The sequence below is a fragment of the Syngnathoides biaculeatus genome, chromosome 2 (genome assembly GCF_019802595.1).
Source record: "Syngnathoides biaculeatus isolate LvHL_M chromosome 2, ASM1980259v1, whole genome shotgun sequence".
In the NCBI taxonomy this organism is placed as follows: Eukaryota; Metazoa; Chordata; class Actinopteri; order Syngnathiformes; family Syngnathidae; genus Syngnathoides; species Syngnathoides biaculeatus.
Genome location: NC_084641.1, coordinates 41,085,948 through 41,109,442, shown reverse-complemented (window position 1 = coordinate 41,109,442; position 23,495 = coordinate 41,085,948). Strand labels below are relative to the sequence as shown.

General features: G+C 43.9%; 1 protein-coding gene across 3 annotated transcripts in view; it reads right to left on the bottom strand.

The window, feature by feature from the left end:
* The window catches only part of dip2ba (disco-interacting protein 2 homolog Ba), a 115,911-nt gene that overhangs the window by 29,011 nt on the left and 63,405 nt on the right, over nucleotides 1-23,495 (bottom strand). For all 3 annotated transcript variants that reach the window (XM_061805771.1, XM_061805776.1, XM_061805785.1), the window contains 7 exons: nucleotides 20,597-20,798; nucleotides 20,396-20,508; nucleotides 19,373-19,453; nucleotides 14,930-15,053; nucleotides 14,370-14,491; nucleotides 14,163-14,274; nucleotides 10,660-10,769 (listed from right to left, as the gene is read on the bottom strand). In XM_061805771.1, coding sequence (XP_061661755.1) covers nucleotides 10,660-10,769; nucleotides 14,163-14,274; nucleotides 14,370-14,491; nucleotides 14,930-15,053; nucleotides 19,373-19,453; nucleotides 20,396-20,508; nucleotides 20,597-20,798 — 864 coding nt within the window. The remainder of the gene's footprint in view (nucleotides 1-10,659; nucleotides 10,770-14,162; nucleotides 14,275-14,369; nucleotides 14,492-14,929; nucleotides 15,054-19,372; nucleotides 19,454-20,395; nucleotides 20,509-20,596; nucleotides 20,799-23,495) is intronic.

The following is a 23,495-nucleotide window of genomic DNA, read 5'->3' as shown; positions in this document are numbered from 1 at the left end:
TTACGAAAACTGCCCTTTTGCCATCTGAAGAACATATCGACAGTGAAGGCTTGCATGTGTCAAGCAAACCAGGAGAAGCTCATCCATGCTTTTATCTTAAGTAGACTTGACTATTGCAATGGTCTTCTGACTGGGCTCCCCAGAAAGAGCAGTAAACAGCTGGAGCTCGTTCAGAATGCTGCAGATCGGGTTGTAACCAGACCAAAGCAGTCAGAGTTTATTCAATTCTAAAGTCTTTACACTGGGTTCCAGTCTATTTTATAATAGATTTTAAAGCCCAAGTGTCATCCCTATAAGCATTTAAAATAGATATTGTAATGAAAAATACATATAACATTATTCACTTCAATGTCTATACGAAAAAATAAATGTGAGCGGATAGCGTGTCATCCATGCATAAAGTTGCAGAAATGTCACTCTACGATATCCAAGTGGTCGCCATATTGGCTGCATCCTCCGTCAGTGACGGCACCCGGACATTCGCCAATGAAAACACGCGGTGCGCCCTAACTTTGGTAGACAAACTTGCCCCTTCTGACACGGAAGCTCTTTTCGAAAAGGAGAACACCACACAACCGAGTGAACTTAATGGGGCAATATTAAGTATTGTTTCGAGCCATAGGGGCAATATTACATAATTGTTTCGAGCCATATACAGATGATATGCGATCACGGCCAAACCGCATCCCCGTCTGATCCACTTCCGCGGCGAAGATAAGACATCGCGGATGAGCCGGCCAGTGTGGCTTATGACAGAGCCGAGCCGTCCCGCTTTAGGGGGGTGCTCACAGACACCGCAGTACTGAGCAACACAGTCGAGCCAGGGCGCTTTATGTGCGCACGCGGCTAAGTGAGGCATTCTCGGCTGGGTTCTCAGACCTGCCCCCGTCCGCAAAGCCCGACGCGCAACTTTTGCAGAAGCAGTGACCACCGAACGCGGCGCCATGGTGGCATAAATTGGAATGCAGCCCTATGAGAGCACAAACCAGTGCAATCTGTAGGCTGGTCCCAAGCCCGGATAAATCCAGAGGGTTGCGTCAGGAAGGGCATCCGGCGTAAAAACTGTGCCAAACAAATATGAGCGTTCATCTAATGAATCCCATACCGGATCGGTCGTGGCCCGGGTTAACAACGCCCGCCCCCGGCACTGCTAACCTGCAGGGCGTCGGTGGAAATTCAGCTACTGTGGGTCGAAGACAAAGAAGAGGAGGAAACCGGATCCAGCGTCAGAAGAAAAAGAGGAATGCACAGAGCCTACAACTGAGTGTAGGGACTTTGAATGTTGGGAGTATGACAGGAAAAGCTCAGGAGTTGGTTGACATGATGATTAGGAGAAAGGTTGATATTCTGTGCATCCAAGAGAGCAGGTGGGAAGGTAGTAAGGCTAGAAGTTTGGGAGCAGGGTTTAAATTATTCTACCACGGAGTAGATGGGAAGAGAAATGGAGTAGGGGTTATTTTAAAGGAAGAGCTGGCGAAGAATGTCTTGGAGGTGAAAAGAGTATCAGATCGAGTGATGAGACTAAAATTTGAAATTCCTGCTTCTTCTCGAAAACAAATCCCTCCAGAGGATTTTCATGGCGGGAGTTACAAAAAGCTATATACGTCAAAATCACGTTTTGTGGTGAACAAAAGGCATGGGCCCATATTGGCTGACGTTTTTTCATTAATAACATACTAAAAATCATCCATTTGATGACAGGAGCCCTTTAAAGTTCTGCTGGTCTATAAATCACTAAATGTTTTAGGTCCTGAATACATGAAACAAATGCTAATGGAATACACACTCAGTAGGGCTCTGAGATCGACTGACTCAGGTCAAATAGTGGAGTGCAGAGTCCAAAGCAATCATGGTGAATTAGCATTGAGCTATTATGCTACACTGAAATAAGGCGCCAACAGAAGTGACGTCAGCCGGAAGTATGAATGTTTTCAGTGTTTCCAGGTTGAAAATTCTCATTTCTTCTCATTGAGTTTTAGAGTAGTTCAACATTTCAGTGATTTATTGCACTGAAAGCTCTTTTAATTGTACTTTTTCAAATGTTTTTGAAAATTTGAATGCTTTTAATCATGTAACGCTTATTGAGTTACCTTGTGTATGGACTGCACAAAACAAATACATTTGCTTTGCTTCACTTGAAAACACGAGGAAAAAGAAGTTTTTAATCTGGATTCCAAAACACACTGAAGAAGACGACTTTGATGGATTTGAGGATGAGGAGTAAACAACAAAATAACTTGAGTACGTGCATTGTTAAATACTTCAATAAAATACAACCAAACTCACTGTTTACATTGTTAAATACTTCAACTCAGTTATACTCCTGGTGCCTTTTTAGATAACGTGCATACATGCTACCGTATGTTTTAAGGTAGTGTCGCTATATAACTACAGGAAAGAAAAGTATTTGAACACGCTGCTATATTGCAAATTCTCCCACTTAGAAATCATGGAGGGGTCTGAAATTTTAATCATAAGTGCATGTCCACTTTGAGAGAGATCATCTAAAAAGAAAATCCAGACATCTAAAAAGAAAATCCAGAAATCTCAATGTATGATTTTTTTCACGATTTATTTGTGTGATACAGCTCCAAATAATTATTTGAACACCTGTCTATCAGCTAGAATTCTGACCCTCAAAGACCTGTTAGTCCGCCTTTAAAATTCCACCTCCACTCCATGTATTATCCTGAATCAGTTGCACCTGTGTGAGGTCATTAGCTGCATGAAGACACCTGTCCACACCATACAATCAGTAATACTCAAACTTGTAACATGGGCAAGACCCAAGTGCTGTCCAAAGACATCAGCGACAAAATTGTACAACTCCACGCGGCTGGAAAGGGCTACGGAGAAATTGCCAAGCAGCTTGTTGAAAAAAGGTCCACCGTTGGGCCCAATCATGAGATCCCTATGCAAGATATCACCTCGTGGGGTGTAAATGATCCTTAGAAAGGTTAGGAATCAGCCCAGGACTACACGACAGGACTTGGTCAATGACCTGAAAAGAGCTGGGACCATCGTGGTGACTGTAATACACTAAGACATGGTTTGAAATCATACATGGCACGGAAGGTTCCCCTTCTTAAACCAGCACAAGTCAAGGCCCATCTTAAGTTTGCCAATGACCATTTGAATAATACAGAGGAGTCATGGGAGAATGTTTTGAAGTCAAATGAGATCAAAATAGAACTTTTTGGAACTACACGAAAGGACTTGGTCAGTAACCTAAAAACAGCTGGGACTACCTTTTCCAAGGTGACTGTTGGTAATACAATAAGATGTCATAGTTTGAAATCATGCATGGTACGGAAGCTTCCCCTGCTTAAACCAGCAGATGTCAAGGCCCATCTTAAGTTTGCCAATGACCATTTGGATGGTACAGAGGAGTCATGGGAGAGAGTTTTGTGGTCAAATGAGACCAAAATGGGATTTATTTGGTCATAATCCCACAAACCGTGTTTTGAGGAAGACGAATGATGAGTTCCATCCCAAGAGCACCATCCCTCCTGTGAAGCATGGGGGTGGTAGCACCATGCTTTGGGGGTGTTTTTTTGCACATGGAAGAGGACAACAGGACTGTATTAAGGAGAGGATGACCGCAGCCATGTATGGTGAAATTTTGGGGAACAACCTCTTTCCCTCAGTCAGAGGATTGAAGATGGGTCGTGGCAGGTCTTTTAACATGACAATGACCCGCAGCACACAACCAGGAAAAGCAAGAAGCGGCTCCGTAAGAAGCATATCAAGGTTCTGGCGTGGCCAAGCCAGTCTCCAGACCTAAACCCAATAGAAAATCTTTGGAGCGAGCTGAAACTCCATGTTTCTCAGCGACAGCCCAGAAATCTGTCTGATCTAGAGAAGATCTGTGTGGAGGAGTGGGCCAAAATCCCTCCTGCAGTGTGTGCAAACCTGGTGAACAACTACAGAAAACGTTTGACCTGTGTAATTGCAAACAAAGGCAATTGTACCAAATATTATCATTGGTTTTCTCGGGTGTTCAAATACTTATATCACAGAAATAAATCGTTGAAAAATCATACATGGTGATTTCTGCATTTTTCTTTTTAGATTATCTCTCTCACAGTGGACATTCACCGACAATGAAAATTTCAGACCCCTCCATTATTTCTTAGTGGGAGAAGTTGCAATATTGCAGGGTGTTCAAATACTTATTTTCTTCACTGCATCTAGCTATATGCTTTTGCAGCGCTAAACATATGTAAATGGCATTTGAAATGGGCGGCATGTTGGATCAGCTGTAGAGCGTGGCCTCACAGTTCTGAGGACTGGGGTTCAAATCCCTGTCCCACCTGTGTGGAGTTTGCATGTTCTCCCTGTGCCTGCGTGGGTTTTCTCATGGCACTCCGGTTTTCTGCCACAACCCCAAAACATGCATTAATTGGAGACACTAAATTGCCCCTAGGGGTGATTGTGAGTGCGACTGCTGAATGTCACCATGTGCCCTGCGATTGGGTGTACCCTGCCTCCTGCCTGCTGATATTGGCTCCAGCATTCCTACGAGCATTGTAAGAATAAGCAGCTCAGAAAATGGATGGATGGAAAGTACAAATGAAGTCGCTTATGCTCCCGATGCCTTTTTAAAACGCGTGCATGCATGCTACCATATGCTTGAAGCTAGCGTGTTGTAGGGTAATTCGGAGGCTGGAGGTGCTCCCAGCGTGCTTTGCAGCAGTAAACATGTACCGTAATTTCCGGACTATAAGATGCGACTTTTGTCACACGCTTTCAACCCTGCAGCTTATGCAGTCATGCTGTTAATTTATGGATTCTTTTCTCACGACCGCCAGGGGCGCTCGAGCAGAAAGGGTGAGACTGAGACAGGTGGAATACATGTGTCGAGGAAGATGCAAGTTTAATTTAACTTCGGGCTTTGTGCATGAATAAAATTAGCATGAACAGACCCTCATCATGGAAAATCCAAGAAGAACTGCAAATGACACAACTTTCAAGTTAAAAGCAATCGAGCTGGATGATTAAAGATAAAGAAGAAGAAGAAAAGAGCTGCTGCACGTAAACTTGGCATAAATGAATTGATGGTGAGACACTGGAAACGGCAATAAGAAGAACTGGTGCAATGTAAAAAGATGAAAAAAGATTTCAGAGGTAATAAGAGCAGGTTGCCTGAACAGTGTTGCTGCTGTGTTACTGCTGCATCTAAATAACATTAACTGGTAATTTTACTCAGCTCTGTCAGTGCTGCGTTACTCCCGTATTGCTGCTGTGTTACTCCCACATTCACAGGCACTGTTTGGAAAGAAAACCTAAGGGATATCATTAAAACTTTAAAAACTCTTTCTGCGTACCATCTTTCTTTGTAAATATCTTGTGTTTCAATGTGGGCAAATGCGGCTCATGGACAGGTGCGGCTTATGTATCTACAAAATGTTTTTTCCTTTAAAAATGTACTGTAGGGTGAAGCTTATAATCAGGTGTAGCTTACAGTACAGAAATTATGTTACATAAATAGTATTTGAAGCACATGTTTTGTGTCAATTATTTCTTTGCTCATCGTTTTGGTTGTTTTGTTGTTTGCTGGTTGTGATGTTCTGTCTGCTGTGGTTTAATTGTTTTGGTTTGGTGTGACACCATGGCTCCTCCTAGAGGGGTCACCTTATCGTGGTGGAGGGGTTTGTGTGTCCCGATGATCCTTGGAGCTAAGTTGACTGGGGCTCCATGCCCCTGGTAGCGTCACCCAAGGCAAACAGGTTCTAGGTGAGGGACCAGACAAAGTACGACTCCAAAAACCCCTATGATGACTACAAAAATTGGATCTTGGTATCCCTTGCCCAGACGCGGATCACCGGGGCCCCTCTCTGAAGCCAGGCCAGGAGGTGGGGCTCGAAGGCGAGCGCCTGGTGGCCGGCACAGCCCCAAAAGGGTAACGTGGGTCCCCCTTACCATGGGCTCACCACCTTTGAGAGTGGCCATAGGTGTCAGGTGCAATGTGAGTTGGGCGGTGGACAAAGGGAGTGACCTTGGCGATCCAATCCCCGGCTAAAGAAACTGGCTCTTGGGACATGGAATGTCACCTCTTTGGCAGGGAAGGAGCCCGAGTTGGTGCGTGAGGTCGAGAAGTTCCGACTAGATATAGTCGGACTCGCATCTATGCACTGCTTGGGCTCTGGCACCACTCCTCTTGAGAGGGGTTCGGGGCCTGTATGTTGGGGTTTTCCCCACTGGTGGACGGCTCCTGACTGTGCTTATGAACCAAACAGCAGTGCAGAGCACCCACCCTTTTTGGAATCTTTAGAGGGAGTGCTGGAGAGCGCCCCCTCTGGTGACTCCATCATTCTGCTGGGGGACTTCAATGCCCACGGGGGCAATGACAGTGAGACCTGGAAGAGCGTGATTGGGAAGAACGGCCCCCCCAATCAGAACTTGAGTGGTGTTCTGTTACTGGACTTCTGCGGCCACACCGGACTGTCCATAAATAACACAATGTTCAGCCATACGGGTGTTCATATGTCAACTTGGCACCAGGACACCCTAGGTCGCAGTTCGATGATCGACTTTGTGGTCATGTCATCGGACTTGCAACTCCATGTCTTGGACACTCAGGTGAAGACAGGGTTCGTACACTTCCAGAGAATCAAAATTCCATGAATCTTCCATGACTTTCCAGCTACTCAATACAAAATTCCATGACTAATATAGGATTGACCTGTTGTAGCAATATTTCAGCTTTATGATCGTGTGTTGCCACCTAATAAGTGCCAAAGCTTAACAATGTAACAGGTGCACCATTTAATATATACATATTATATATATAGCCCTGAAATTTATGGTTATTAAACATATAAACTATAAATACAAGTGTATAAAAGTATTGTTGATAAGAAGCTCATTGGCCTTTCGTGTAATCAGCAGGGACATGGGCATGCTTTTACAAAGCAATTTGCCTTTGAGTTTGCTTATCCTAAGCAGTAAAGCACACTCGTAAGTGGTTTCTTATCTGCTGTGTTGTAAGGTAAGACTACTCTTCAGTTACGAAGGCTTTATGCAAGCAACCCTTGGGCTTCAAACTTGCCTACAACCCAGACTAATAGACCAACATGGTGTAAAAGCCACTGCAGTCTTCACCAATAATTATACATGATAGTGAAGATGAGTCTGAATTGAACAGAGGGTGATCATGCTCATGGCAGCAAGATAATATTTGAAAGCAGGATTTTGATTTGATTAGATTTTCATTGTTGCTGTTGTTTTTATGCTGAATTTGAATCTGAAATCTGTTACAATATATAAAAATAAATTATATATGTATAATTGGGAAATAAAAAAAAATATGGCAATTCTTTCCATTTGGGAATTAAGTCCTTGAAGAATCATGTTCTCTGAGATTTCCGTTGAGAAGGTATGGAGTTTAAAGTTCTACTGACAATCGGATTAAAATATTTCATTCTACTTAAAAGCCTGCACTTTAAAATTAGAGACACTTGGCATGGTTGCATTTTTAATGCCAAAGTCGATTTTTTCTCCAATTTACTGTTAATTCGCTTCCCTATCTTGGACAGCTTAATATACACATGTATCTGGTGAATAAATCCTTGAGATTTACACAAAAGAGTTTGAAAGCGTATAAAAGTCTAGACGCATACAAATACGTCGTTGCTGGATGGGTCATGGATGTCGTGTCCTGTAGAATTGAATGAAATAAGTCTCATCTTATGATGGCAAAGGTAAATTGCAACTTGCAATACTAGACCTTGTAATCTATATTTACTTTACCGTAGTGTAATCCAACTTGCATAAGTCAGGGCACTATATCTAGTAATGATTTTGGACTAAATTATTGCCGATATAGAAGGCCTCACGATTTTTTAGAACTGATAACAAATCTAACTGGAGTGTTTGAATCTCACACTTTATTATGCTTGTAATGAAGCAAAAAGTATTCATAGACTGATGTTGCTGTTTTTGAAATATTATAATCATCCATATCCCGTCTGTGGAAAAAAAATTTCGGACAGGGAGTCAGTTTACCTCCTAAACCCTTCTGTGACAGACGGTTTATTATTATTTTTCAAATACGCATTAACACTTCTTTATAATTTGAAACTGAGAAGAATAACTCCTACCTAAAATGAAATACTCACTGCTGTTGTTGTTTTCCTTTCGGCTTGTACCTTTCGGGGTCGCCACAGTGTATCATCTCAGATGAATGCATATATGTTTGGCACAATTTTTACGGCGGATGCCCTTCCTGACACAACCCTTCTCAGGGAGTGGAGGCCCCAGTGGGATACGAACCCACAACCCCTGGTTTACCAAACCAGTGCTCTAACCACTGAGTTACGGAAATACTCACTACATTGCCATGTATTTCATTGGGCACCGTCCATCCCGTTTAGTTGCCGAAATACATTGATCTTTTCAGCTGCTATTCTCTAGAATGGTATCGTTGAAGAACTGTCTCGTCTATTGTGACAACCAACAGCACAGCAGGTCTCGCAACATTGTGAAAAATCTGTTACAGTCCAGGGACTCATTCCCAGACAACCAAGCAGCTTTGTTTGACTAGTAAAATGCCGTTGCAAACAAAATGGGACGTCACGCACACAATCTCAATACTTTAGTATTTTCAAAAATGCCTCTTTTCTGTCGATGGTAGGATGTGCAACACTGCTTGTTGGGTTGACCCTTAAAATGTAAATACACAAACCTACCACTGAAGTTTTACACCCAACTGGGAACGGTTGCAGTAGCGCTGGTTATTAAGGCAAATTCATTTTGTCTGGTGTCAGCTCTCCCATGGAAGAAGTTACAAATTGTCAAATTCTCCATCTTATCCTGCAGTTCCCTTGACATTGAAGACTATTTTACTTTTATTATTATCATTATTTGCTTTGTTGTCCATTTGCTAATCAGACAAGGATGTGTTGTGGAGCTAGTGGTTGTCCTTGATCTTTGTACGCAGAAAACCGGCTGGTGGCATCCTCCTCTCCCAGGCCTTGTCGTCGAGACGAACGACACCAGATAAGGAGCGGAAAGTTACCATCCTGGCCCAGGACCAGACTCCGGGGGGGCAGCCACTTTTACCATGGACCCATACATATAAAAACCTTGTGTAACCGGGCAGCTCTTGTCTTCATCTTGATCATGCGGTCTTCCACAGAGTTTGATCCATCGAAGACATTTTTCGTACTCCGTCTTCTGTTCCGGTTGATTGTAGATGGATTCAGTTGATGATGCGATCTTCCACAAAGTTTGATCCATCGAAGACATTTTTCGTACTGGGTCTTCGGTTTTGGAAAGGATACGAATTGAACTCTGAATTGAATTGCTGTTCTTCGGGAGTTTGGGATACCAAACTTCCTGATAGGAACTGTTCGGTCCCTGTACGACCGCTGTCAGAGTTTGGTCCGCATTGCCGGCAATAAGTTGCCCTTTGTCACCGATTTTGTTCATAGCTTTTATGGTCAGAATTTCTAGGCACAGCCAAGGCATAGAGGGTGTCCGGTTTGGTGGCCTCAGCATCACATCTCTGCTTTTTGCAGATGATGTGGTTCTGTTGGCTTCATCAAGCCGTGGTCTCCAGCTCTCGCTGGAGCGATTCGCAGCAGAGTCTGAAGCGGCTGGGATTAGAATGAGCACCTCCAAAACCGAGACTTTGGTCCTCAATCGGAAAAGGGTGGCGTGCTCTCTCCAGGTCGGGGATGAGATCCTTCCTCAAGTGGAGGAGTTCAAGTATCTCAGGGTCTTGTTCACGAGTGAGGGAAAAATGGAGCGGGAGGACAACAGACGGATCGGTGCAACGTCTGCAATGATGCGTACTTTATATCAGTCTGTTGTGGTAAAGAGGGAGCTAAGTCGAAAGGTGAAATTCTCAATTTACCAGTCAATCTACGTTTCTACCCTCACCCATGGGCATGAGCTGTGGGCCATGACTGAAAGAACAAGATCCTAGATACAAGCGGCCGAAATGAGTTTCCTCCGCGGGGTGTCCGGGCTTTCCCTTCGAGATAGGGTGGGAAGACCGGTCATCCGGGAGGGCTCAGTGTCAAGCCCCTACTCCTCCGCATTGAGAGGGGCCAGGTGAGGTGGCTGGGGCATCTGATTCAGACTGCCTCCTGGATGTGTCCCTGGTGAGGTGTTCCGGGCATGTCCCACCGGAAAGAGACCCCGAGGACGACCCAGGAAACACTGGAGAGACTACGTCTCTTGGCTGGCTTGGGAATGCCTCAGGAGCCCTCTGGAAGAGCTGGAAGAAGTGGCTGGGGAAAGGAAAGTCTGGGTATTCCTAGTGAAGCTACTTCCCCCGCGATACAACCCGGAAAAGCGGTAGATAATGGATGGATGGATGGATGGTGACACTGTGGGTGAGGATAGTGTGTTGACTGGTGACTTGCTTGCACCGGTTGTCGTGGGAAAAGAGTATAAGCTGTTGCTTGCTTGTGACAGATGAGACTTCGACTGGCATGCTTGGCAGCAAATTTTATTCCTGATTAAACTTTTGGAAAAATAAATGTATTTCGCATATTCTGCAGTGTTGAATTCTCATTTCATTGGAGCACAACAAGTTCAAAATACCATCTCAAAGCAAAATATGGTACTATGTGGTGCTTGTGGTAAATTTGATTTTTAAACATGTTAATTGATAAATCTACTTTTAATTGAAGACCTGCAAATTCCTACCTTTACCCCAGTTAACATGCCTGTGGTAGACACACTGAAGTCCAGGTAAGCCAACATCTCAGCTGTAGGGGGCTTATAGATATGTGGTGGCCGCTTTCTGGGTAGATCATCTAAGAGGAGAACGAAATGTCTCCATTTATTTTCAAATACTGTAATTTCTTTAAAATAATGTGCAAATTATTCCAAAAATATTTTCAAAAAGTTAATAGAGAACATTATATTTAGGTATGGATGAAAAATAAAAAAATACAATCACATTGTATAGTTGTATATAGATACATAGAGTGCTAAAAAAAAGTATACATATACATTTCAATATGATATTCGATGTCTTATGTAACACATTGATAGTTATTATGGTAATGTGCGACCCCAACCTGAACTCTATGACCTCCTTGGGCAGCTTGGATTTTACGATCGTTTGCGTAGCATGTTTGTTGCTACTGAACTAAAGATTGGAAACGACTGCCCATGAGTTTGTTTTAACCCAAGAAAAAAAATCTCGACTACAATTGTCATGACTCGTGCCAATTAAGCCGCCAACCCGGAAGTAGTGCGGCAGTCCGAAACAACGAAAGCTCGCCTCAATGGCTTGAGGTGGCTATAAAAACAATGTGAGCTCAAACTACATAATACAAGCGTCATGGGCACATCTTCTTCTTTTCCTTTCGGGTTGTCCCGTTAGGGGTTGCCACAGCGTGTCATCTTTTTCCATCGTAGCCTATCTCCTGCATCTTCCTCTCTAACTCCAACTGCCATCATATCTTCCTTCACAACATCCATCAACCTTCTCTTTGGTCTTACTCTTGCTCTTTTCCCTGACAGCTCCATCCTCAGCACCCTTCTACCAATATACTCACTCTCTCACCTCTGAACATGTCCAAATCATCGAAGTCTGCTCTCTCGAACCTTGTCTCCAAAACATCCAGCTTTGGCTGTCCCTCTAATGAGCTCATTTCTAATCCTATCCAACCTGCTCACTCCAAGCGAGAACCTCAACATCTTCATTTCCGCTACCTCCAGTTCTGCTTCCTGTTGTTTCTTTAATGTCACCGTCTCTAATCCGTACATCATGGCCGGCCTCACCACTGTTTTATAAACTTTGCCCTTCATCCTAGCAGAGACTCTTCTGTCACATAACACACCAGACACCTTCCGCCAGCTGTTCCAACCTGCTTGGACCCGTTTCTTCACTTCCTTACCACACTCACCATTGCTCGGGATTGTTGACCCTAAATATTTGAAGTTGTCCACCCGTACTATCTCTTCTCCCTGTAGTCTCACTCTTCCCCCTCCACTCCTCTCATTCATGCACATATATTCTGTTTTACTTCGGCTAATCTTCATTCCTCTCCTTTCCAGTGCATGTCTCCATCTTTCTAATTGTTCCTCCGCCTGCTCCCTGCTTTCACTGCATATCACAATATCATCTGTGAACATCATGGTCCAAGGGGATTCCAGTCTAACCTCATCTGTCAGCCTATCCATTACTACTGCAAACAGGAAGGGGCTCAGAACTGATCCCTGATGCAGTCCCACCACCACCTTAAATTCTTCTGACACACCTCACCATTGTTCTGCTGCCATCATACATGTCCTGTACTACTCTAACATATTTCTCTGCCACACAAGACTTACGCATGCAGTACCACAGTTCCTCTCTTGGTACTCTGTCATAGGCTTTCTCTAGATCCACAAAGACACAATGTAGCTCCTTCTGATCTTTTCTATACTTTTCCACTAGCATCCTCAAGGCGAATAATGCATCTGTGTTACTCTTTCTAGGCATGAAACCATACTGTTGCTAACAGATACTTGCTTCTGTCCTGAGTCTAGCCTCCACTACTCTTTCCCATAACTTCATCGTGTGGCCCATCATCTTTATTCCTCTGTAGTTTCCACAGTTCTGAACATCGCTTTTGTTCTTAAAAATGGGGTCTCGCACACTTTTCCTCCACTCTTCAGGCATCTTTTCGCCCGCTAGTATTCTGTTGAATAAGTTGTTCAAAAACTCCACGGCCATCTCTCCAAATTGCTTCCATACCTCCACCACTATGTCATCAGGACTAACTGCCTTTCCATTTTTCCATCCTTTGAAGTGCCTTTCTAACCTCCACCTTACTAATCATTGCCACTTCTTGGTCCTTCACACTTGCCTTTTCTACTCTTCCTTCGCTCTCATTTTCTTCATTCATCAACTTACATCCATTTCGCACACTACTGGCACCAGTCAACACATTTCCATCTCTATCCTTAATCACCCTTACCTGCTGCACATCCTTCCCATCTCTATCCCTCTGTCTGGCCAACCTGTAGAGATCCTTTTCTCCTTCTTTCCTGTTATCCTGGTGTACATGTCATCATATGCCTCTTGTTAAGCCTTTGCCACCTCTACCTTTGCCCTACGTCACATCTCAATGTACTCCTTTTGCGACTCCTCAGTCTTCTCAGTGTCCCACTTCTACTTCGCTAACCTCTTTTCTTGTATCACTTCCTGTATTTTGGGGTTCCACCACGAAGTCTCATTCTCCCCTTTCCTACCAGAAGACACATCAAGGACTGGGCACATAAAAAAAAGAAAAAAAGAACAGGAGAGCACACACAAATGAAATGCTTGTTTTTTTTTTTTTTTTTTTTTAATGTGCCCATTACCCTCGTTTCTACGTAATTTGAGCTCACGTTGTTTGGATAGCCACCTGAAGCCATAGGAACGCCATGGCGTCAGGTTGGCGAGAGGCTGCGCTGCGGAACCAAAACTCTTGGGATTCAAAAATTGTTTACCCACAAACGGCATGGATGCCACAGAGGATGACATGCTGTGGGAGCATAATAGGATCACTGTTCATGAATTCAGGAGGCACCAGAACTGCACCAAGTCACCAAAGATAGCTACAATGGTTATTTTTCAGATTAGAGATGAGCCAGATGTTGCTTTTGAAGTCTTGGCCAGGGATGTGTAATGTATAGGATAAACTGCACTATGCACAAACGTTACATGATCATATATTTAATGCAAAAAATGTTGACGTCAAACAGTGTTAAATATTTATTTGAGACTGTAATATGTGTTATTAACAGTATTATTAAAATGTTATGACATCATTGAGCATTTATTTTAGCTGATTGAGGGATTCTGTTCTGACAATTACAGGGACCAGGACAAGCGTGTCCTGGGTCTGTTCCGAGATTATATTACGGCTACATAAGCACGTGCACAATGATTATTATTAATGATTGTTGTACGGACAGTTTTTTGAAAAACAATACAAGTACAAATCTAACAAAATATAACCTTACCCTATACCAATAATTTCCAATATTTTGAGCATATGGGTAGCAGGAAATTGGTGGTACGCATTGTACATTGGTAAAGGGGTTTTCCTGATTTTTTAGGTCAACCTTGGGGGTGCGCATGATACTTCAGGATGCATAATACTCAAGTAATTACAGTAATTACTATTTTTTTTTTTCAAATGACCTCGAGAGATGTCCAAACTACCCACCTGTATCAATGATAGTGGGCCAAGTCTTGACATTGACGCTTGCAGCAGCTTCGCGGGACCTGAGGATCCTCATGAGAGGCTGAGTGGTGAGGATGCAGGCTGCTTTGCTCACCTAGAACACACAGCAAACATTTACACATGCACATTCACATCAAAACAATAAGCACTGATCAAATATGTTTTGGGATCACAATTGTGTACACCTACATCAATAATCATGCGGACAGTGGGAAGAGTGGCGGTCAGATTCTGTGGGTGGGGGGGTCTTACGGTCACGGGGATGACACCAGCATAAAGGCAGCCATAGAAGGCAGCTATCAGGTCAACGCCTGTCGAGGAAAGAGCCACAAAGACACCTTGGTTACTAAATGGGTATGCAGGATATTTTAAAAAAAAAAACAGCAACTAATAATCTTGCCAAAATGGAGAACTTAATCACTTAAAGCAGACGTAGAATGCATTTTTTCATCGATTCTGTAAAGTGTTATTCTGTTCAGATTTGGGGCCTAGAGCCTTTGCTACCTGAGTGGCATGTCCACTTTGACAATAAAGTCTGTAAGGCTAATAAAATGAGTATTTTCTTATTACTGTATGCTTTCCTCAGTGTGTCTAGTGCTGTTTGGGCATTCAGTGCAGACAGTGTGACCCAAAATCTATTCATCACCCACTTTTACACTTTTGTGAAAGAGAAAATAATCCAGCAGAAACTACATTCCTCTCCCTTTGATTAGTGACTTGTGTACATTTTATTTCATGCACATGTTCACCTGGAGGATAAAGAAGTACAACATTGTCACCAGCGTTGAGGCCTCCTCGCTCGATAAGGGTGGCTGTAATTTTCTCTGCCCGCTTGTGCAGCTGAGCACAGGTGGCCGTGCACACCGCCACCCCCTATAGCCAAAAAAAGAGAAAGTACAATCAACTGGCAACAGCATTACAGCGACAGTATTGTTTCTAGCTATGTGTTATGTTACAGGTTACTGTTATATTCACATATGAGGTGTCCAGGAAAAGTTCCAGAACTACTTCTTCTTTTCCTTTCGGCTTGTCCCCCGTTAGGGGTCACCACAGTGTGTCATCTTTTTCCACCTAAGTATATCTCGTGCATCTTCCTCTCGAACACCCACTGTCCTAATGTCCACCCTCACAACATCCATCAACCTTTTCTTTGGTCTTCCTGTCCCTCTTTTGCCTGGCAGCTCCATCCTCAGCACCCTTCTACCATAATACTCACTCTCTCGCTCCTGGACATGTCCAAACCATCGAAGTCTGCTCTCTCTAACCTTGTCTCCAAAACATCCAACTTTGGCTGTCCCTCTAATGAGCTCATTTCTAATCCTATCCAACTAGTTCACTCCAAGCAACAACCTCAGCATCTTCATTTCTGCTGCCTCCAGTTCTGCTTCCTGTTTCTTCAGTGCCACCGTCTCTAATCCGTACATCATGGCCGGCCTCACCACTGTCTTATAAACTTTGCCCTTCATCCTGGCGGAGATTCTTCTATCACATAGAACACCAGACACCTTCCACCAACCTCGCTTGGACCCATTTCTTCACTTCCTTACCACACTCTCCATTGCACTGTATGGACCCCAAGTGTTTAAAGTCGTCCACCCTCGCCATCTCTTCTCCCTGGAGCTTCACTCTTCCTCCTCCACCCCTCATATTCATGCATATATACTCGGTTTAATTTTGGCTAATCTTCGTTCCTCTCCTTTCCAGTGCGTGCCTCCATCTTTTTAATTGTTTCTCCGCCTGCTCCCTGCTTACACTGCAGATCACAATATCATCTGCGAACATCATAGTCCAAGGAGATTCCAGTCTAACCTCATCTGTGACCCTATCCATTAATACCGCAAACAGGAAGGGGCTCAGCGCGGATCCCTGATGCAGTCCCACCTCCACCTGAAATTTTTCTTACACACCTACAGCACATCTCACCGCTGTTCTGCTGTCCTCATACATGTCCTGTACTATTCTAACATATTTCTCCGCCACACCAGACTTGCCCATGCAGTACCACAGTTCCTCTCTTGGTACTCTGTCATAAGCTTTCTCTAGATCTACAAAGACACAATGTAGCGCCTTCTGACCTTCTCTGTACTTTTCCACAAGCATCTTTAAGGCAAATAATAATGCATCTGTGGTCCTCTTTCTAGGCATGAAACCTTATTGTTGTTCGCAAATACTTTATTCTGTCCTGAGTCTAAACTCCACGACTCTTTCCCATAACTTAATTGTGTAGCTCATCATCTTTATTCCTCTGTAGTTTCCACAGTTCTGAACATTGCTTTTGTTCTTAAAAATGGGGTCTCGCACACTTTTCCTCCACTCTTCAGGCATCTTCTCTCCCGCTAGTATTCCATTGAATAAGTTGGTCAAAAACTACACAGCCATCTCTCCAAATTTCTTCCATACCTCCACTGGTCTGTCATCAGGACCATCAGGATTTTTCATTGTGTTCAGTGCCTTTATAACTCCCCCCTTACTAATCATTGCCACTTCCTGGTCATTCACGCTTGCTTCTTCTACTCTACCTTCACTCCCATTTTCTTCATTCATTAACTTCTCAAAGTACTCTTTCCATCTATTTAGCACACTACTGGCACCAGTCAACATATTTCCATCGCTCTCCTTAATCACCTTTACTTGCTGCACCCTTCCCATCTCTATCCCTCTGTCTGGCTAACCTGTAGAGATCCTTTGCTCCTTCTTTCGTATCCAACTTGGTGTACATGTCATCATATGCCTCTTGTTTAGCCTTCGCCACCTCTACCTTTGCCCTACATCGCAACTAAATGTATTCCTTGCGTCTCTCCTCAGTCTTCTCCATGTCCCACTTCTTCTTCTCTAATCTCTTCCCTTGGATGACTTCCTGTATTTTTGGGTTCCACCTCCAAGTCTCCTTCTCCCCTTTCCTACCAGAAGGCACCCCAAGTACTCTCCTGCCTGCCTCTCTGAGTACCTCTGAGTTGTATTCCAGTCTTCCGGGAGCTCTTCCTGTCCATCGAGAGCCTGTTTCACCTCTTTCCGAAAGGCCACACAACATTCTTCCTTTCTCACCTCTCCTCAGTCCTCTCAGTATCCCACTTCTTCTTCGCTAATCTCTTTCTTTGTATGACTCCCTGTATTTTGGGGTTCCACCACCAAGTCTCCTTCTCCCCTTTCCTACCAAAAGACACACCAAGTACTCTCCTGCCTGTCTCTCTGATCACCTTGTCTGAAGTTGTCCAGTCTTCCGGGAGCTTCTGCTGTCCATCAAGAGCCTGTCTTACTTCTTTCCGAAAGGCCACACAACATTCTTCCTTTCTCAACTTCCACCACCTGATTCTCTGCTCTACCTTTGTCTTCTTAATCTTCCTACCCGCTACCAGAGTCATCCTCCACAACACGATCCTATGCTGTCGAGTTACACTCTCCCCCACCAATACCTTACAATCGGTAACCTCCTTTAGATTACATCGTCTGCACAAAATATAATCCACCTGTGTGCTTCTACCTGTGCTCTTGTAGGTCACTCTATGTTTTTGTCAGTTCTGAAATAAGTGTTCACCACCGTCAATTACATTCTTTTTGCGAAATCCACCACCATCTGCCCCTCAAAGTTCCTTTGCTGAATGCCGTACTTACTCATCACTTCTTCATCGCCCCTGTTTCCTTCGCCAACGTCCATTGAAATCTGCATCAATCACAACTCTCTCTTTCTCTGGGATGCTCAGGACTACGTCATCTAGTTCCTTCCAGAATTTCTCTTTCAACTCGAGGTCACATCCTACCTGTGGGGCATAGCCTCTAATCAAATGATACACAATACCCTCAATTTCAAATTTCAGCCTCATCACTCGATCTGATACTCTTTTCACCTCTAAGACATTCTTAGCCAGCTCTTCCTTTAAAATAACCCCTACTCCATTTCTCTTCCCATCTACTCCATGGTAAAATAATTTCAACCCTGATCCTAACCCTTACTCCCTTGCCACTTGCTCTCTTGGATGCACAATACGTCAACCTTTCTCCTAATCATCATGTCAACTAACTCCTGAGCTGAGGTCATTTCGAAAACGATGAACAGGAAGAGGGCAGCCCTAAACAATACCTTTTTTTATTATACTAAACCTTCAAACTGATATTTAAGCTCCAAACCATGACAAAAAAACCCCCCAAAAAATCAATTCTAAGTAAACTATGTCAAGTTGGGCTTGTTACTTTTTGACTGCCCTTTGTAAAAGCTAAAGGTGTTCCGCTTGGAAGTCATCTCTTTGAAGTCTAACCCACTTTCCCAACCATCTCTGCCACCTCCTCCTTCGGGGATTCTTCTAAGATTCTACCTGGATCCTTCGTAGCTCAGTCATCATGGTCTTTCTAATATCAACGGCATCTTCAAATGGGTACCTTTGATGATAATGCCCTTTAGCTTGGGAAATAGGAGGGGGGGGGGGGGAAACCCTAAAAAAAAGAAATAAAATCACAGAGCGGGAAAGAAGTTTTCTCCAGCATTGCAATGTTTTCCTCAGCCAGGAAATGTCTGATGCTAAGGGGATTATGAGCATGTATTGTCATGAGGAAACAGCCACTAGTTGTCCTGCCGCAACTCTCCCCTAAACTCTCGCACTGAACAAAGCAAATGCATTTGCAGATGTGCTGTTGATCATCTGACCCACAATGAAGGGGAAAACAACAGGAGTTTGTAGTTTGGGTTTCAAATCAAGTTTTGTGACGCCAGTCCTGGAAAATTCAGATACGCAGAGTATTCGACAATATTACTGTGTATTTATTGCACTGAATTACATTACTTCTGTAATATTCAGATGATTTTAAAATTTGCCCTTTATCACATCCATCCATTTTCCAAGCCGCTTATCCTCAACATGGGTCACGGGAGTGCTGGAGCCTATCCCAGCTAAATTCGGACAGGAGGCAAACTACACCCTGAACTTTATATTTCATATACTTATATACTCCTGTACATGGGAATAAAAAAAGACGGTTTAAATGGGGTGTAACTGGTGTTTCTGACATTGTAACACGTTTTAATATTAGCATTAACTGAAGCAGCAATGCTTACATTACTCAGAGTAAAAAGTGATGACGGTGATGACTGCCATTGTGTTACTTGTGGAACATTGAGAAGCACAATATCGATTCAATCATTAATCATCTCGTTTCACAGATGGCTAGGATGATTGTGCGTGTGTACTTGTTTACTCAACCTTTGCATTCAATAGGACATAGAGAATATGTTCCGGGTTGGTCTGGGCTCTCGATTGGAGTGCATCAGATAAGAACTGGTGCTGAAAGGGAGAGGAATAGACTCTTACGCTGATGGATTATTTATCCATCAAGTCTCATTTAAAAACAGAAAGACATCAAATCAAAGCAACCTAAAACATCACAGTGACTCTGTCATAATTCTTTGTGAATGCTAGCTCAAATACGCATGCACGCACACAACAGGAGAGTAGTGGAGAAGGTTCTTTAGCCAGGTCCTGGTGGGATCATCTGCACCTGCTCATAAGAAATATATACAGATGGCTTTGCAAAATGGTCACGGCAAGTCAAAAACATCACACAGACAAAATGCGCATGGTTTCCCATTCTAACCATAATAACCCAGCAAATGACCAGGATTCTGGCATATTAAATCAATCCCCATATTGGATATATTAGAGCACTAATGGTTTAGATATAGTAGATCAGGTTTTTTCATATTTTCAGATCTATTCACCGTATATATATATATATATATATATATATAATTACAATTATATACAATTATATATGGACATTGGTGCACACAACTGTTGTTGTGTGTTTGATGGTTCTCTTAACACAAATACACCTTTTTTATCTCAACAAAATAGAAATACATTAATAAATATGACTGCTCCTTGAATACTGAAAAACAAATGAAAAAACAACAAATCGAAAAACTAATTGTTAGACGACGGCTTTTCAAGCACTGGTCCCCAGTGGCCCAACGCTCAACCTGAAGAGTCCATTATGTCATTATGTTCTACAAACCTAATGAATGTGTCTCTAATTTCCTTAATAGTAGTTATGCAAAGGTGTCCCTTGATCTGGTGCTCATGAGTGTACCACTTCTGTGGACCCCTTTAGATTGTTTTCTGTAGTGTGTAATGCTGAAAGGGTTTCAGTTTAGTTGCTTTAATTAGTTATTGTATACCTGAGTATGTTGCACAGATATGAAGACAATGTAGTGTGCTCTGTTCTACCTTCCGAATCAAAATCTGATCCTCCACAACACCCAGGTCTCTGCCTGTAGCCTGGGCAATACGTTTTCCCGCCACGAGGTTGCCCACTAGCATCGATGCTGGACCAACGTCCACTGCACAGATCAGATGGCATACAGTAATTTTAAGCAACATACACATCATTCAATCAAGGAGTTGAATGGGTTCATTTAACAAGCTCACCAGGCTGTTTCTGCCTTGGTTTGGGCACGTTGGTGACACAGGTGTGGGGGCACATGAGGATGTTGCAGGGGTGCAGGTTTCCTTCGAGGAAGTTCTGCTTGGTTTCGCAGGTATGGATGCCACCAAGAGGCGTCTTTGGGAGGGTGTTGGCAGGCACCAGGGCAAGGCAGTAAAGGCCCACCTGGTGGATGCTGTCAATGGCCTTTGGGGAGAATGCGCATCAAGACATGACACTGCAACATTAATCAAAAAGACAACAGTAAAGAATTGTGTAAACTAAATCAGTATTTTTGGGGCCGGTGACCGATCAGCAAGTTGAAAAAAAACGAAAAACGATCACCAGTCTATTAAAATTACATGTTCATTTACTGTATGTAGTGATGTACTTAGATCACTGATGGTGTAATGGTACACAGGCCTGACTTTGGTGCGGGCAACGTGGGATCGATTCCCGTTCAGTGATAGTGTCAATATGTGCCCTGTGACTGACTGGCGACAAGTTCAGGGTGTAATCACTTGTCATCACCCACAAAATGGCCAAATTGGAATTACAACTAGCCATGAGCAGCTTTGTCCGGAACTGCAGTATCATTTTCATCAAGGAAAGGTGGCTACAGCCACGAATCCCTGACGCTCCAGTTTTGCTAGCAGGCCGCACGCTACATTGACAAGACAGAACCAAAGACTCCGGTAAGACCAGAGTGGGGGGCTGCGTGTCTACGTGCACAATGAATGGTGTTGTAACAGCAGAATCATCAACACGCACTGTTCTCCTGAGTTAGAGGTCCTTGCAGTCTTGTGCTGACCCTTTTGTTTACCGAGGGAGCTAATGGTATAGTCATTGTGGTAGCTGTCTATATCCCGCCGGACGCTAACGTTAGCGCAGCACTTAGCCGTCTGCTCGTGATTGTAAACAAACAATAGCTCACCCACCCCGACGGAGTATTGATTGTTGCTGGTGACTTCAACCAAGCGTGTTTAAAGACCCAAATTCGTCCAGTATGTGACATGTCCCACCAGAGGAGACAAAATCCTGGACCATGTTTACTCTAACATTAAACACGCATACAGGGCTTCCCCCCTCCCCCATCTTGCTGGATCTAACCATGTCTGTGTCACCCTCACGCCCACATAAAGCCCTCAACACAAACAAATAAGGCCTCAGACAAAGACAATTCCAACATTGCCTTAGAATGCACTATCTCAACTGCAAGAGATGGATCCGTGATTTCCCCAATCAAAAACCCTGGATGACCTGAGGGACTAAGGCACTCCTGAGACACCATAATGCTGCCTTCAGGTCAGGGGACAAGGCTAGAGCCGGGTTAAAGAGGGGCATCAGCGTGGCCAAGACGGTTTACCAAAGAACTATCGAGGAGTGCTTCACAGAAAATTACTCAAAAAAAACATGTGAGGGATTACAACACATTACAAACTACAACAGTAACAACAAGATGTGTGCCGGAAACACAGACGCCTCACTGGCAGAGAAACCAAATCATTTCTTTGCCTGTTTTGAGATGGACAGCTCAAACCCAGACTCGTCACAACCACCTCCCATCAGCAGCACATTCATGCTTCAAGAACATGAAGTGAGAGGTGTGCTCAGGACTGTAAATACCAGGAAGTCTGCTGGAAGTCATGGTTGTCATTCAATCAACCAGAGAACCTGAAGTGGGGGACGAACATCACAGACTGCCGGGGAAATTACTGAAGGGCTGTGATCAGCTGATGGGTGTTTTCACGAAAATATTCAACAGATCCCTACAACAATCAACCATTCCTTCCTGCCTGAAATCTGCAACAATCATCCGCATCCCAAAGAAAGCAGCCATTGACAGTCTAAGTGATTACAGGCCTGTTGGACTCACAACTGTGATCATGAAGTGGTTTGAGAGGCTGGTTGCACGCCACATAAGGGGCACACTTCCTCCCTCACTTGACCCCTACCAGTTTGCCTACAGAGGAAACTGGTCGACCAAGGATGCACATTAGCTCTCCACACTGCACGGAGTCACCTGGAACGTCAAGGGAACTACGTCAAGATGCTTTTCATAGACTTTAGTTCAGCCTTTAATGCCATCATCCCAGGTATTTTGGTTGATAAACTCTCCCTCCATCTGCTGCTGGATGAAAGACTTCCTCACAAACCGTCCACAGTCTGTCAGACCTGAGCCACACCTCTCTTTCTCAATAACCCTCAGTACCTGGTCCGCCCAAGGCTGTGTACTGAGCCCTAAGCTATACCTTCTGTACACATTTGACTGTATACCTGCGCATCCCAGCAACTCTATTATCAAGTTTGCTGATGACACCACCATTATCAGGCTCATCTCAGAAGGAGATGACTCTGCCTACAGAGACGAGATTGGTTAATTGTCAAAGTGGTGTTCAGCAAACAACTGCACACTGAACACCGAAAAGACGAAGGAAATCATCCTGGACTTCCAGAAGTGCAGCGTCGACCCAATCACACTGTTTATCAATGGGCAGTGTTTGGAGAGGGTCCACTCCTTCAAATTTCTGTGAGTCTACATCATGGACAAACTCATTTGGACTGTAAATACCCCTGCGGTGGTGAAAAAGCCCCAGCAGCGACTCCACTTCCTGAGAGTGCTCCGGAAGAGCAACTTGGAAGCTAAGCTCCTGCAGGCCTTCTACAGAACCACCGTGGAGAGCATCCTCACATACTGCATCACAATATTGTATGCTGGACGCACAGCAGCGGACAGGAAAGCTCTGCAAAGAGTGGTCAACAGTGCCCAGAAGATCATTGGCTCTCTGCCCTCCCTAGAGGACATTGCCAACTCCCGCTATCACAGCAGAGCACTAATATTGTAAAGGACTCTTCACATCCGGGTCATCACGTCTTTAACCTGTTGCCCTCTGGCAGGCGGTA